Below are 13,645 nucleotides of genomic sequence, written 5' to 3'. Positions count from 1 at the left end.
TATAATGTCACCTCATAATATGGTACTTAAATGTGGTACTCTGTGTCTACAACATAACAATGGACATTATGGAAGGGTTTTCTCATGGAAAAGCAAATTTATATTGTGGGAAAATGTTATGAATATTGGCAACAATATATTCACACACATTTCTTCAACTTGACTTTTGTGCTGTAGTCAAGTAACATGATAAATTGAAAATGACAAAATTAGATATAATGTTTAAAGATGGTTGTTGAAAATTCATTCATCTTTACAGGTGATTATTTGCTCCCCTCATTTTATAAATATAATGTCATTATAAAAATGCTACATTATGGCAAAAAATGAAAGAAACTAAATCATCTCATATTTAAGTTTTCCAAAAAGATTAACAGCCTGCAGGCAACAAGAGTGTGTGAATATAACAGGTGGTTGTAGCGAGGATACTCAGTTGTATTTACTATTAGGTGGAATCATTTTGCCCACAGTACTATGCTGGAAAAAGATGGGTTTTTTTTTTCTTCTTTGTTTGTTTGTTTTTTACACTAAGTTTAACTATTTCAGTACATGCTTTTCACAAAAGATATTTTGACTCTCAAAAGCAGGAAAGATACAGGTGGAACTAATGACATTAATGATGGATCTGCTCCATCAAGTGCCCCACTAAGCCGTTCTTGTAAGCCAGCATGCTGAATATCTGGGCCCAGGAACTGAAACACATACATGAAATGGGGCCATTATGAATGTGATCAATTGCACCTGTGCTTTTTTGGGCATATGTCAAAATGACAGGGGAAAGAAAGGTCCATTGTTTGAGATGGAAGAAACAGGGCTGCCTCATTGTATCTTGAGTGGTTGAACAAAGGCAGCTTTATACCACATAGTAGGGAGGTAGGGAATAACAGCATCATACATATAGTGATAAATTCCCTCTTAAGCTCTGTGGCATTTGATGTGAACCAGGCTTTGGGAGTTTGCATGAAAATGGCAAAGATCAGATTTTTAACCTCACCACAACCACCGCCTTTATCAGTGTCAGATTCCTTCACCACAAAAGCAAGAAGCCAAAGAAAATTAGGGAAGTTGTTAGTATGCTAACATCCAGTAGTTGTTCACATGCAGGTTAACATGTCAGCATTAGTGCTACATAACACACCAACACCACAATATCAACACCAGCTCTGAACATGCAGTTTGACATGCAAGTTCATCTGTGGCAAAAAAAAAGTCATAATTACCATTGTTTTTAGTCAATATTGAAATCATAATTATTTAACACATTTAGTCATTGACTTTGGTGATCGCACCATACATTAAAAAACTTGTCTTTTTAATAGCTGTTTTTCTTGAACTTTAAACTAAATTAAAAAGAAGAACACACTTTAGAAAATGGATCAATAAAAGAGAACAAATGTAATAAATAATATATGATATAAATATAAACATGGCACAAGAAGAGAGGGACAGACCCTGAGCTGTTGGCAGAACAGCCATGGGCTGGCATTACTCTGTGCAGCATGCATTGGAATGAATTGTAATTTAACATATTTGAATATATTTCTTGCTTTTTCTCTGATGGTCTGAAAATTGCTGCTAGTGTTTTTTTTTTTTTTTTTAAATAAAGCCAATAAGAGGGTCTCAGGAGTTGCCAAGTGGCTGAACATCGTGCCGCAGTAAACGAAAAGGGTGCGCTGGATTTATAACACAGGCCAAAATCTCTAGATTGCTTGTTTTCATAATCATTTGATGCCAAAATCATAATTGAAACTAAAATTTGATTAACCGCCCAGCCCTAATTAGCATGTTACCATCCAATAGCAAACAGCTGTTACAGCTATGGCTAGCTATACACAGGGATATATAAAATGTTCGTTTACATATAAATACACACATCATAGTACTTCCACAGATATATGTAAACATTTAAACATCTCTGTATGTATATGTTTTGAGTATTGTAGCACATACAGCATGCATAAGCATTGTTACATTCCAGCAAATAAACACAGAGATAAGTGCATACTGTATAAGCACGCCAGCACACACACTTCAACTCCCCTACCTCTCCCTCTCTTCCTTCATCCAACACATAACACTTCCTCCAAAATTCACTGGCAGTGTGTGCTGTGCAGGCATGAGATAACGTCCCAGAAGTTTTTCAAGGGCAGGACGGGTGCTCAGACATCAGAGGGAAGCCGCGTCGAGCCGAAGCTGATTCATTACATGTGTTGCATCTGCTTCCTATTAAAAAGCCCAGAGCACTCTGGCTGTCTCTCCCAGTCTCTCTTATTCACTCTCTGACTGCAAACTACCTCCTGACTCCTCGCCTAGACCTCATCTCTCTCTCCAAAAAAAAAAAAAAAAAAAATACTCCCTCATTCTGTCTCTGTTTTCTAAACTCTCTCCATCCTCTGATGACTTGCCTCAGCTTCTCACTAAATCTTACAGATTAGCTCAAGCATTCTGTCCTACAGTATGAAGTTCAATCAATATAAGAGTCTCCAAGGCTGATATAAGTATTTTAGGATCAAAGCTGTCCACATACATGCAAGTAAGTAACTATATAGATAATATTTTAATATTACAACTCCGTGCCAGAAAAGCCTAAAATTTACTCCAGTGTATTTCTTAGAATTCTTTTCTTGCCAACGTGCAAAACAATGTTCACGGCACCATTAGACTGTGGAAGTGATCATTTTCCACTTTGTTTCATAGTGAGCTAAGAGAGATAACTTTTGGTCCTCCTCTCTATTTCATTTTCCACTGCAGATAGTAACCCCTCAGTGTAGGCAGGATTCTCAGCAATAATGTGTGGTGTCATGTTCAGCGTGAACAGAGGAGCGCCTGCATTTTGTCACATGTATGGCGTAGTTTATGGAGTGGTTTTGAGGGTTTCATTAAAAAAAAAAAAATTCTGAGTTGAGTTAATTTAAAAAATCGCGGTCACCATTTTTAAACAATCTGTGGTCTGCAGTGGTTTTTATCTCCACTTTTAGTATTGACTGGAGGTTTGAGGGAGGTGGTATTGAAAAATTACAAGATACTACTCACAACTTTAGCTGATGGAAAATCAAAAAAGAATTGGTTGAGTTAATAGAGCCATGCTAATACTGGATATACTGTATATCTGCATATTGGGATAACATACTCTATATTTCAGCTGATGTGTAAAAGGAATTTTGCTAAAGATGTACAGTATACATCTGACATAATTTAAAAACATTTTTGCCATTACAAAGTTTGTCAAAAAATTGCCCATCATGTTTTTTCTCTAACTGTTAAAGTAAAATAAATAAGTACATTAAAATAAACAGGATCTTCATAAAAAAACAAATGTTGATGGTAAAACGAAGAACAAAATGGTGATTTTATTGGTTGTCTGATTTTTTAAATTTTTTATTTTAACTTTCAAAGATGTATTTGTATCAGCCTAAAAATATTCACTTTAATGAGGAATCAAAATAAACAACAAATTAATAGGAATCTGGTAAAAGGTTGGATCTCTATTAGTGCTAACTGCTGCTGCCACTTTAGTAATTGAAAGTGCTATCAGATCAAAATGTGAGTTGACTTGAAAAGCTTCCACAAATGGTGTCAGTTCACCTCCACAAAGAAATTCTAAAATTGTCCATCTTTTCACAGACAGACATAAATGGCCAGCGCAGTTTCTAGTCCTCTGTTTTGTTTTCATCTATATCAGGATCTCTGAGGTACAAACAGAAGTGTTGTCATTCAAGAAACGGGTGTCTCAGAGAGTCACTGATCGTCACCAACTGACATTGCCATTGAAAATACTTAACTGTCGCTAACCACAGTTAACTAAGGAAAAAAAGTGATTATCCTCAGAATCGTATGTTTCGGTCGGTCATTGATCAGTCACAGAGTGGTCAGCAGTAAAGTAACAGCGTGGTGATTAGGACACACGGCACGATTTTCCTCAGACATTCCATTAGAGAGCCATTTCCTTACCTGATTGAAGAACACAGTCTAAAGCTAGATCGATTGGAAGTTTCAGACACTTCTTCATCTGGCATTTTTTTAATCACTTGCTCATTTCCTTTACCCCACAATCTCATCTTCAGTGTTTTAATTATGTGGTGGTGAATGATAGCTAGTTTTAAGGTGTGTGCGAGTGTGTGTGTGTTTGGTGGACTTGTTAAAAGGGGCCTTTTTGCAGCTCGCACGTCTGCCTCAGCTGATAATGATTTCAGATTACATTAGAGGAAATTAAACATTTCTTAAAGTACGTGTGAGGGTGACAAAGTTATCAAGTGTAGACACAGGAGAGAGTGTGAATGTTGCACTTCGAAAAAATGTAATTCCTTCGACTGCTAATAAGATCATTTTCAAGTGTTAAAAAATAATTTGTGGTGTTACAGGAGTTGGGCAAAACGAGAGTCTTTAGTACATGGATCAGTGGCATACAGTGATAAATGATGAAAGAAATATGTGGTGAGAAATGTGTACCTTATCAAAGAGAACTAAAATGTAAGACAGACAGACTTTATTATTTATACAAACATGATGTGTGTTTCAGCGGCTGAAAGCCAGTAGAGCCCTGTAAAATTCCTCATAGTAGTCACAGTTATTTTCTAATGATCCTAATACCTGTTGTCAGAATGTTTGTATTGCATGACCTACTTCTGAATCTGCTCATTATTTAAAAGATGCAGTATTCTCTGTGATATTAAGTCAACGTGTGAGTTGAAGTTGTTCAAATCTCTGTGTGTAGTCAGACATTCTGTCATTTCGAAATCTGTCTGGACCGCTGATCTGTCCCACCAACAGACTCTTATCAGCTGATAAGAGTGTTTACGCCAGCCTTATCTCTGTCCATTTAAGGGTTATGGAGTTGAGAGTCATAACTGATAAATCTTTTCCACGCCAAACTGTTGCAGAATCTGTGATTGATGGAGCAAACACACAGTTATTATGGCTGCGATGTCAAGCAGCGCAGTGTCGACCTGCATGTAGAAGACAAATTTAATCTCACACTTTCAGACATCTAAAAGATACAATCATTCATTTGGTTAAAATGTTGCTGCTGTCATTAGAAGGCATGGTTCAGTGTTAATACTTTAGTTCCATCTTTGCTTTTTAAACTTTATTTTAGGAAAATGTAACTTTACATTTGCTAACATATAATTTGGTTTATACTTGTTGCATTCATACAATGTTTATGTTTTATAGTAAAAAAAAAAAAAATCTGTAAAAGAGAAAATTAAAAAATGGAGAAAAATGAAATACAAAAATAAAGGAAAAAGAAAATGATTGAGAAAAAATAAATTGATGTAGGGGTGACAATCCCCAGAGTCCCCACAATACAGTACTATCATGATAGTAGACTTAAATCACAATACAATATTTTTGCAATTTTAAATGTCTTGTTGTATGCTGAGTATTGCAGTAACATATATCGCAATTCATGACCTTTATCAAATACAAGTCACTCATTTTTATTGCAGCAAAATAGTGGACAGAAAAAGCAACTGTTTTTTATTATTCAAGAGGGCTCGCAAGACTTTAATTTGTATTTGAAATATTGATCATTTATTTATAAAAAAAAAGTCAATACATTGGTGTTTGTGTGTGGATACTATATTGCCACACAAAATATTGCGATAATATGATGGTGCACATACATGTACACATTATTTCAATTCCATCTTGAGACTTTATTCTCTCTTAAACGACTTCATAGTCATTTATTTAGTGGAAGTATTTTTGATTGATTGAGCCATCGTTGTAATTATTGCTATCCTGATTAAATATAAGCTAACATTACCACTATTAGCATGGCAGTGATGATAGGGAGCACCACTCAGCAGTCACTCATTTGGACCTTAACCAGTGAACTAATGACATTAAATTATTTTTTATTTTGCAGCAGCATTTATTATTAGTGTTGTAGTTCACATCAGTGGCACTTCTCTGTTGGAGAGATATGCATATGGAATATCAGTGAGGTCCTGAAGTCATGTCTAAACAGCATTAATTATGACAGAATGTGGTTTTGAGTCTATGCAAAGAACTATCATGTATAATCAAGTCAGTTCAAATGAACATGTACAGTATGCAATACACTCATTTTTTCCACTTTTTTTTTAAGGTTAACACAGCAGCAGCTATTTAGGAGTTGAAAATACACACACACACACACACACACACAACACACACAATGTTTATATATATATATATATATATATATCTATGTATATATTTTTTTTTTTTTTTTTTTTTTTTGCATGCCTCCTCATTACCTTGAAACTACTCCTGGTGATTGAAAGGTCTGCTGAGATGATTACAGCATTGAGAGGTACAGCAGCGCACACTTGAAAATGAATGAATAAATCATTCTCGCTCTTAATCTCCAAAAGGTTTTGCTGACCACTTAGTGCAAATGTGACATTTCCAGTGGCATGTACCACAACCTGAAGTTGTTTTACTGCGACTTTGAATGCCCTCTCTCTTTTTGAAAGCCAAAGTGAACTTTGACTTGCAAATAATAACGCCAAGTTAAAAAAAAAAAAAAAGAAAATCAAGTACAACCTCCAAAGTGAATGCCATTTGAATTTTTCTTGTTAGCATGCATAAATCTCTTGCAAAATGCACTCAGTGCTTTCAACGCTAATAGTGTACACAGAAATCAAAGCTGTGCATTTCTTGCAGAGCAACAAGAGAGGAGCGAGATCTGCATAATGTTGAAGAGCAAAACGCAGATCCACAGCATCGCTCCCTTGCTTTCCTTCCAATAACATCATTAGCATTTTGACATCATCGGCCTAATTGTTGTTGGTAGCTCTGAGAAATGCTTGCCTTGGAGTGGGAGTCAGGGGGAGAGGAGGGGGCGGGGGTGTTTGTGCTGTAAGGCCTTGTGCTTATCAGTGCAGGGCAGATACTGTTCCTATGTTCCTGGCTGACAGGTGAGCTGTGTGTGTGTCTGTCGGTCGCGGTTGTCAGTGAACCCTCGGGACAGGTGCTGAGGGATGGGTTCGTATTTGGGAGCAGGTGCATCTCCCCTCCCCCTCTTCCTCCTCTTTTGCCTTGTTCCCTGACTCCCCCAGGAGGCATATGGTGAGAGTGATTGGAGAGACCCGGGGCCCACGGGGAGTGCTCCTCTCCCCAGTTCATCTGTTCCAGACGGGGCCCTGCGGGACACTCAGGCTCTCCCGAGGTCCCCGTTGGCTGGGAATCAGGACGAGTAAGCGGCTTCGCTTTCAGGTTGACTGCTTTGTTACAGTGCTGGGCGGTCGTGGTGGCCACCCCAGTTAGCTTTTCTCTGTGTAGCATTGTGCTCTGCAATTTAGTGCCGGGACACGTGCTGAACGGCTAAAAGGTCACGCACTCTAATTTGTTTTCTCCGTACCCCATTTGTACGCAAGTGTTGCTTTTAATCTGCGGCCTCTTGTCGTGTCCTGGTCTCATAGCTTGCAGTAGAAACGCCATCTTGCTGCTATTTCACAGGCTCATATTTGTGAACCAGCTTACAAATGTGATGTAGCTCTGAGTGCACTAGGAGAGAGTTATGGGGGCATTTTAGGCCTTGTATAATATGTGTACCTCTTTTATGTGGTCATTTATTATAAGGCGAGCTCTATGAATAATGTATGATTAAAAGGCTTAATGGATACACTGGGACTCGTCAAAATAAAAGCAAAAATCCATTTGCTCTCCCTGTAGTAAATCCACTTGCTTGTCCTTGGGCTAATTTCCAACTTGGGACTTGGTGGGGGAGTGAGTGCACGTCTTGATAGCGATTTCAGGGGAGGGAGGTGTTGGTTGTGCTGTAAAGTGAGAGAGAGAGAGAGAAGAGGGAGGAGGAGGAAAAGTGAAATGAGACATGGATGAGGAACAAAGCCAGGAACACCTCTTTCTCTTGATGCCTCCCTCCTTCATCTCACTCTATTCCAGACCCTCTCTTTCTCTCCTTCCTTCTCTCCCGTTTCTGTCTCTCACCATCTTATAGCTCCTTCCCCCTGCCTCTGAGCAGCTGCCACTTCTGAGCCTGAAGAAAATGAAGGCAGATGAATCAATTTGGCCTGTGGCCCTAAAGTGCACTTGTCTGCACCCCAGCCTGGGCGGGGGGGATAATGAGCCGATAGATTGAGCCGGTGCCGGAGCCCGGCACAGAGCGCTGAGGTGCCTTCGCCCGCCGCACCACCGGGCCCCACTCACATACATACATACACACACACACACACACACACACACACACACGCATACATACACATACTGCTGATGCCTCCCTGAGCAGCGGTAGCAGCCTGTCGCTGGGTTAATGGGGGTGAGGGTCCTTTGCGCAGGACACTTTTCAGAACAAATTAGAGGAAGGATCTGTATCCGTCCTCTTCAGCCCTCCCTTCCCTGAATCGCCCCCGTCTCCTCCCCGCCCTGTGCACAGGAAGCCCGGAGATCTGACTGGAGTGTCGTAATGCGGAGGAGAAGAGCATCAAGGCTGCTAGAAAGGAAGAGGCGGGCGGGGGGCAAGGTCCAAGATCCTAGGGTAATGAGGATTGACACTGGGACAAGGCTGAGGCACAGCTTCCCCGAGAGCTGTTGACAGGTGACGGCAGGCTAGGGAGAGACGAGGCAGAGTGAGAGGAGCTGGAGTAAGGAGAGGAAAAGCGAGGTCAGGACTAACAGCTTCTCTTATTCAAGTAGGAAAAATGTGGGAGACTGCGCAGCCGTCCGATGCCCTCCCCCTGAAACCCCCTGCAAGGTGAAGGAGGTAGGATCAAAGGAGCAGGACAACAAAGCATCACCCGCCAGCCTCCAGCCAGCACCCTGCTGACAGGCTGCAGATTGATCGACACTGCTGGGAGAGTGAGGAAGAGGCCGAATAAAAGGGAAAGTTAGTCAAGCCTGGCATGAACTGATGTGAACCACTACTGTCTCCATCGACGCCTCGACTAGCCCTTTCTAAGCAGGCGGGCCTTGTGACTTCACCCAGGGTTAGAGTAGTATAAATGAGCAGGCCCAAGTCGGCACTACTCAACTTGGGGGGAAATTAAGATGCTGGAGGGCCCTTTGAAGATAATTAAAGAGCACAGAGCGGCAGCCTCCAGAGAGGGACTGCAGACATGTTCAATACCGAGACTAATGGAGCTAATTTCCAGTACATTATTCATGTAAAACACAGGCCCTTACTTAGCTATGTTTCTCTACGTCTCTTCTATCTGTCGTCTTAAGTCAAGCTACCCCCCACCCACACACAGATTAACCAAATTCACTTGCTGCTGCAACCTGATTAACCTTGTCCCAATACTGCATGAGTCAAACCTTCAATGTAAACAAACTTAATTCACACAAAAAAACTCCTTCAAACAGCCAGGAGGCCGAGAAATGCTCCCTCAAGGCTGCCCAGAAAATTACCTCAAGCACAGTGGAAAGGCATTATGACCTTGAACTGTGTCACCACCCACAGCCAATCACATCTCAGACCATTAGCCCCACCCTCAAGCTCACCGACTTGTCCTTTAACATTAATGAGTACACAAAAAGGGAAAAAAAACAACACATGAAAGCTGTACAGTTGGGAGCTTAGGGCCAATTAAACACCTCCCCAGACAGGAAATTAGTCCCTGCCTTAATCACAGGCAGTCAGGGTTGCCAATCTTTTGTCAGAGTTGGTGAATTCCTGCCTAGATCAATTGCTCTCCTGTCCCGTCGAACAGCGGCTCGGGGAACGGTCCTCGCGCTCTTCATCATTAACCTAGGCGGCTAATTAGACGCTGTGCTCTGATCAATAGCCAAGTTGATTGCTGACTGGGTAATGTAGCTGCAGGCCCTGAAGGAGATGGAAACACTTTGGGCGCCTTCAGGAATTTGTCAGCAACACTGATGCTGGGTAAACAAAGTAATCAACGGCTGCACTTGACGGCGACGTGACGCAGACTGTACCTTGACGCTGTGCCTCCGTGGCTGCCTGCCTGCTTGCCTGCCACGGAGGATTGCTCTCTTTGTGCTCTCCTTGAGAAAAGGAAATCAAAAAGGCCACCATCTATTTTGAGATTCAAGGAGTGATTAGGCTGACAGCTAGTGGAGCGAGAGCGAGAGAGGCAGAGGGAGAGGGGGGTAGAGGTGGAAGTCAAACCTGATTAGGCCCACCTGCCAGGTTTCTCTTCCCTCCATCTCTAGGCCCTGATTGCTTGGCAGCAGCTCCCTCCTCCTCTCCGCCACGCTCAACCCCCCCACCCCCCCACCCCACCCTCGTCCTGTCACTGTTGACCTCAGTGTACTGCTAATGCCCCTTGGCCAATCAGCATGCTTGCCCTGGCGGCGGCAGGGTAATTAAAAGGGAATTGTGTCTACTTGGCATGTGAGCTGGTGGGCACGAGGGTAGACAAACACTCTCTCTCTGCCGCCTTGCCTCCCTCCCTCTCTCCCAGCCAGGTGGTAGCGTACAGGACCTGTCAGATTAGCTGATGACCCTTTTAATTCTAGCCCAGCCGGGGGCCATAATTGATATTTACCGGGAAAGGTTAATTGTAGCAGTGATCTGCTTAAATTACAGTGGAGATCAGGAGAACGGGGCCAGCCACCGTGCGCGCCACCAGGGGAGCTGCTACATGCAAACTGCTAGTCAAATGGATTACACCCCGCGGCCATCGCCACTGTACTCCAAGGTGGGGAAGCAGCACGGGACACTGTGATTGGCTAGTGCTGCACCAGCACATAGTCTTCCTTGCTGAGCTCGCCAACCTCCCATCTGGCTGGGAATTTGAATGCATGCCAACTGTGGGTCTTGATGGCCTGCATTAAAACAAGCCATCCAGGTTTGCATTCGGGTTACCGTGATACGGGTGGCTGAATGCAGATACTGTCATTTGTACATTTAAGCTGCATAATCTTTTTCTCATATATGTTCTTTTAGCGGATGAAGATTTGCAGATCTTGTTAGTTCATGCTACATGTTTTTCCCTTTTTTATACTGACCTCAAAGAACTGTTTTAGACTTATGAGGTCAACTAATGAATGTGCCAGTGCTGTGTGTGATGTATGTGTGGATTTTAGATGGTATTAAGCAGTAGATCCTAACATTTTGACTCTACTTTTTCAGGAACATTCAATGTTCTTGTACTGTGTGTAGGCTAAGGCTAAGGTGAGCACATAATAAAAATCTTCTAGCTAGTGTTGCCTACCTGTGTTTGTCACACTACCATTATCATAACATGGCAAAACATGCTCAAAAAGGACATTCCATCTTGCTTGAGTTGGGCTAATTGGTGGACTTTAGGGCTAAAGTTGGCTCATCGTGTCAGTCAAACCAGATTTGGCTGCTCAATACAAATATTCCACTATTAGTGGAACGGGGCTTAGCAGAACGTTCAAAGGGACAGTGACGTTCACATAATATTTTTGGATCAGACATGTGTGACAACATTTTTTTCACTAGAAATCAAACAAAAGCGAGAAACTGTATCATATAAAGTTACTCATAGCCTGAAAATTCACCACCTCTAAGCATAAGGAAGATTGGAACATTATCTCGGCGCCTGACCGGGCAAAGAATCTCTTCCTTCAGATTCAGCCTGGGTTTTGGCCCGCAGCTGCCTGTACCAGAGAGCATCATGAAAGCGAGGAGTGTTCACTCAACAGCTTACTCCTGAAAAATGCTCACTGGATGACAAAAACAACAAACAAACAAACAAAAACAATCAGGTCAACAAAAGTCAACTAAATTTTCAGTAAATTTCTGGATCGGCATGACAGCTGTGGTAGACTGTCACAGTTGAGATTGGGTCGAGGTTTGGGGTTGCAGGTGTTTTTGCTATAGCCAGTTCTGCTTTGCATTTAGCCAAAGTACAAACTGACAATGAGCTGTGACTTTGAGTTTTCCTCACATGAAGAATAAAAGGACTTCGGCCGCCTGAAAGTCATTTGAAGCCATTGTAAGTTTTGCTGTATTATTATTCCTAGACGCCCAGCTTGTGGAGTTGATAGATCCAAGTGAGTGACAGAAATTAAGACGGTATCTGGAACTTTTATTTGTGTCCCCTGTTTGAAACTTTGTTGTCCTCATTTTTTCTGCAGTGTCTGAACTTCGGATGTAAAAAAAGATAGCTCTGGTCATCAGTGGCTGTGTGAGGTGCCTGTAATTAAACATAAACTTGTTAATGTGTAAACGTAACACCTCAACTGCTGCATTTGTTTTAACAAGAAACCAAATTAATTACCTACTTACAAAATTGTGTTTGTGGTGGATTATTAAGATTTAATGATTCAGTTATTATGATAGCATACAACTATTCAATTATAGATAATTAATATTAGCCGCTTTTCTGCTGATTAATGATTCATCTCTAGAATAAGAGCTGTACTGGTGTTTTTGCATTTGTATGTAGCTTACATTTCTGTCTTCTTTTTTTCACATACCATTGTGTAGGTTTTTATCTTTGTCATCCCATGCAGCCATAGACAAAATCCAAATAAGACTATTGAGTTCACAGTGATGTAAAGCGCTTGTCATTTGTATTAAACTTGCAAAACGATTCTGGCATGGTCTTTTAGTATAAAACAGTTTGAATCTTTCTCCTTGCCATTTTATGAAAGTAATAAGCTACTCTGCAGTGATTTACCGTTATATCAGAACAGCTTTTAGGATTATACTTTATGCCTCTCAAATGTCTGAAAAGTAACTGCCTCTCATGGTATATAACCTAGTTGTGAACATAGTGCTTTGGTTCATGAGGTAAGGACATGATTTGAAGATGTCCCTGTTCTTGTGTCCCCTGCAGATCAAACCTTTAGCGCTACGCCCGGTCAAAGTCAGCGAGGACGAGACGGTGCAGGAGCTCAGCCGACCGCACAGGAGCAACTCCAAGGAGCAGCTCAGCGAGGTGAGTCCACAGACGAGACCTTTCTCCTTTTCACAGACCTCCTACAGTGGGCCGAGCTATCCACTTTCACAGGCCAAGGCAGGGGACCCTTGGGGTAGATATAGAGAGCGGGAGGGCGACAGCAACATTGAGGCTGAGATCAGAGAGCAGCTGGTGCAGTAGCTCCTGCTGTTTTCAGCTATCACCTCATAAATCCCCTGTGTGTCGGGAAAAAGACTGGTTGGCTGGCAGCACAGAGAAAGGAAATGATTAGGCCAGTCACACAGCATCACCTTGTTGGCCTGGCATTATTTAAAGCATGGCGCGGTTAAATGTAGACATGACCTAACGCAGTTCAGCCAGGTGTGGGTTGACCTCAGCGACCCCAGAATGGAATGAGTTAAAGAAAGTGTTCCAATTATCGCTGCGCCGGCATCCATATGCCAGCCCATTTAGAGGATGAGTAGGTGGCAAAGGAAAATGGAGGCCAGGCACTGGTTCAGCATAAGGGATGAAATAATGCAATTTAGATACAGGGGAAGTAATGAGAATTTATGCAAAATCCCAAGCGGCTCATTTTAAATGAATGTAGAAATATGCTTCCTAACTAATGCCTGTCAAGCAGACCTCCCAAACCTAACGAAATTCAATCAGACTGTTCATTTAGCTGACGAAAGCAGGAGAGAGAGAGAGAGAGAGAGAGAGAGAGAGAGAAAGAGGAGGAAGGAAAATATGCAGCTCCCTTTTTTCCAGCAGGGGTAAAATGATGGAAGGAAAAAGATTTTAATGAACTTATTAAATACATTGTTTTAAGCTATTCAGCATTCCATTGAAAATCCAGCTTG

At 41.7% G+C, this 13,645-nt stretch overlaps 1 protein-coding gene across 1 annotated transcript in view; it reads left to right on the top strand.

The window, feature by feature from the left end:
* fbrsl1 (fibrosin-like 1) overlaps positions 1-13,645 on the top strand; it is a 322,663-nt gene that overhangs the window by 122,182 nt on the left and 186,836 nt on the right. Inside the window, 1 exon segment of the mRNA XM_042488366.1 lies at positions 12,720-12,821. Coding sequence (XP_042344300.1) covers positions 12,720-12,821 — 102 coding nt within the window.

The sequence above is a fragment of the Plectropomus leopardus genome, chromosome 6 (genome assembly GCF_008729295.1).
Source record: "Plectropomus leopardus isolate mb chromosome 6, YSFRI_Pleo_2.0, whole genome shotgun sequence".
Taxonomy (NCBI): Eukaryota; Metazoa; Chordata; class Actinopteri; order Perciformes; family Serranidae; genus Plectropomus; species Plectropomus leopardus.
Note: the sequence above shows the minus strand (reverse complement) of the source record. Positions and strands in the feature narration are given on the sequence as shown.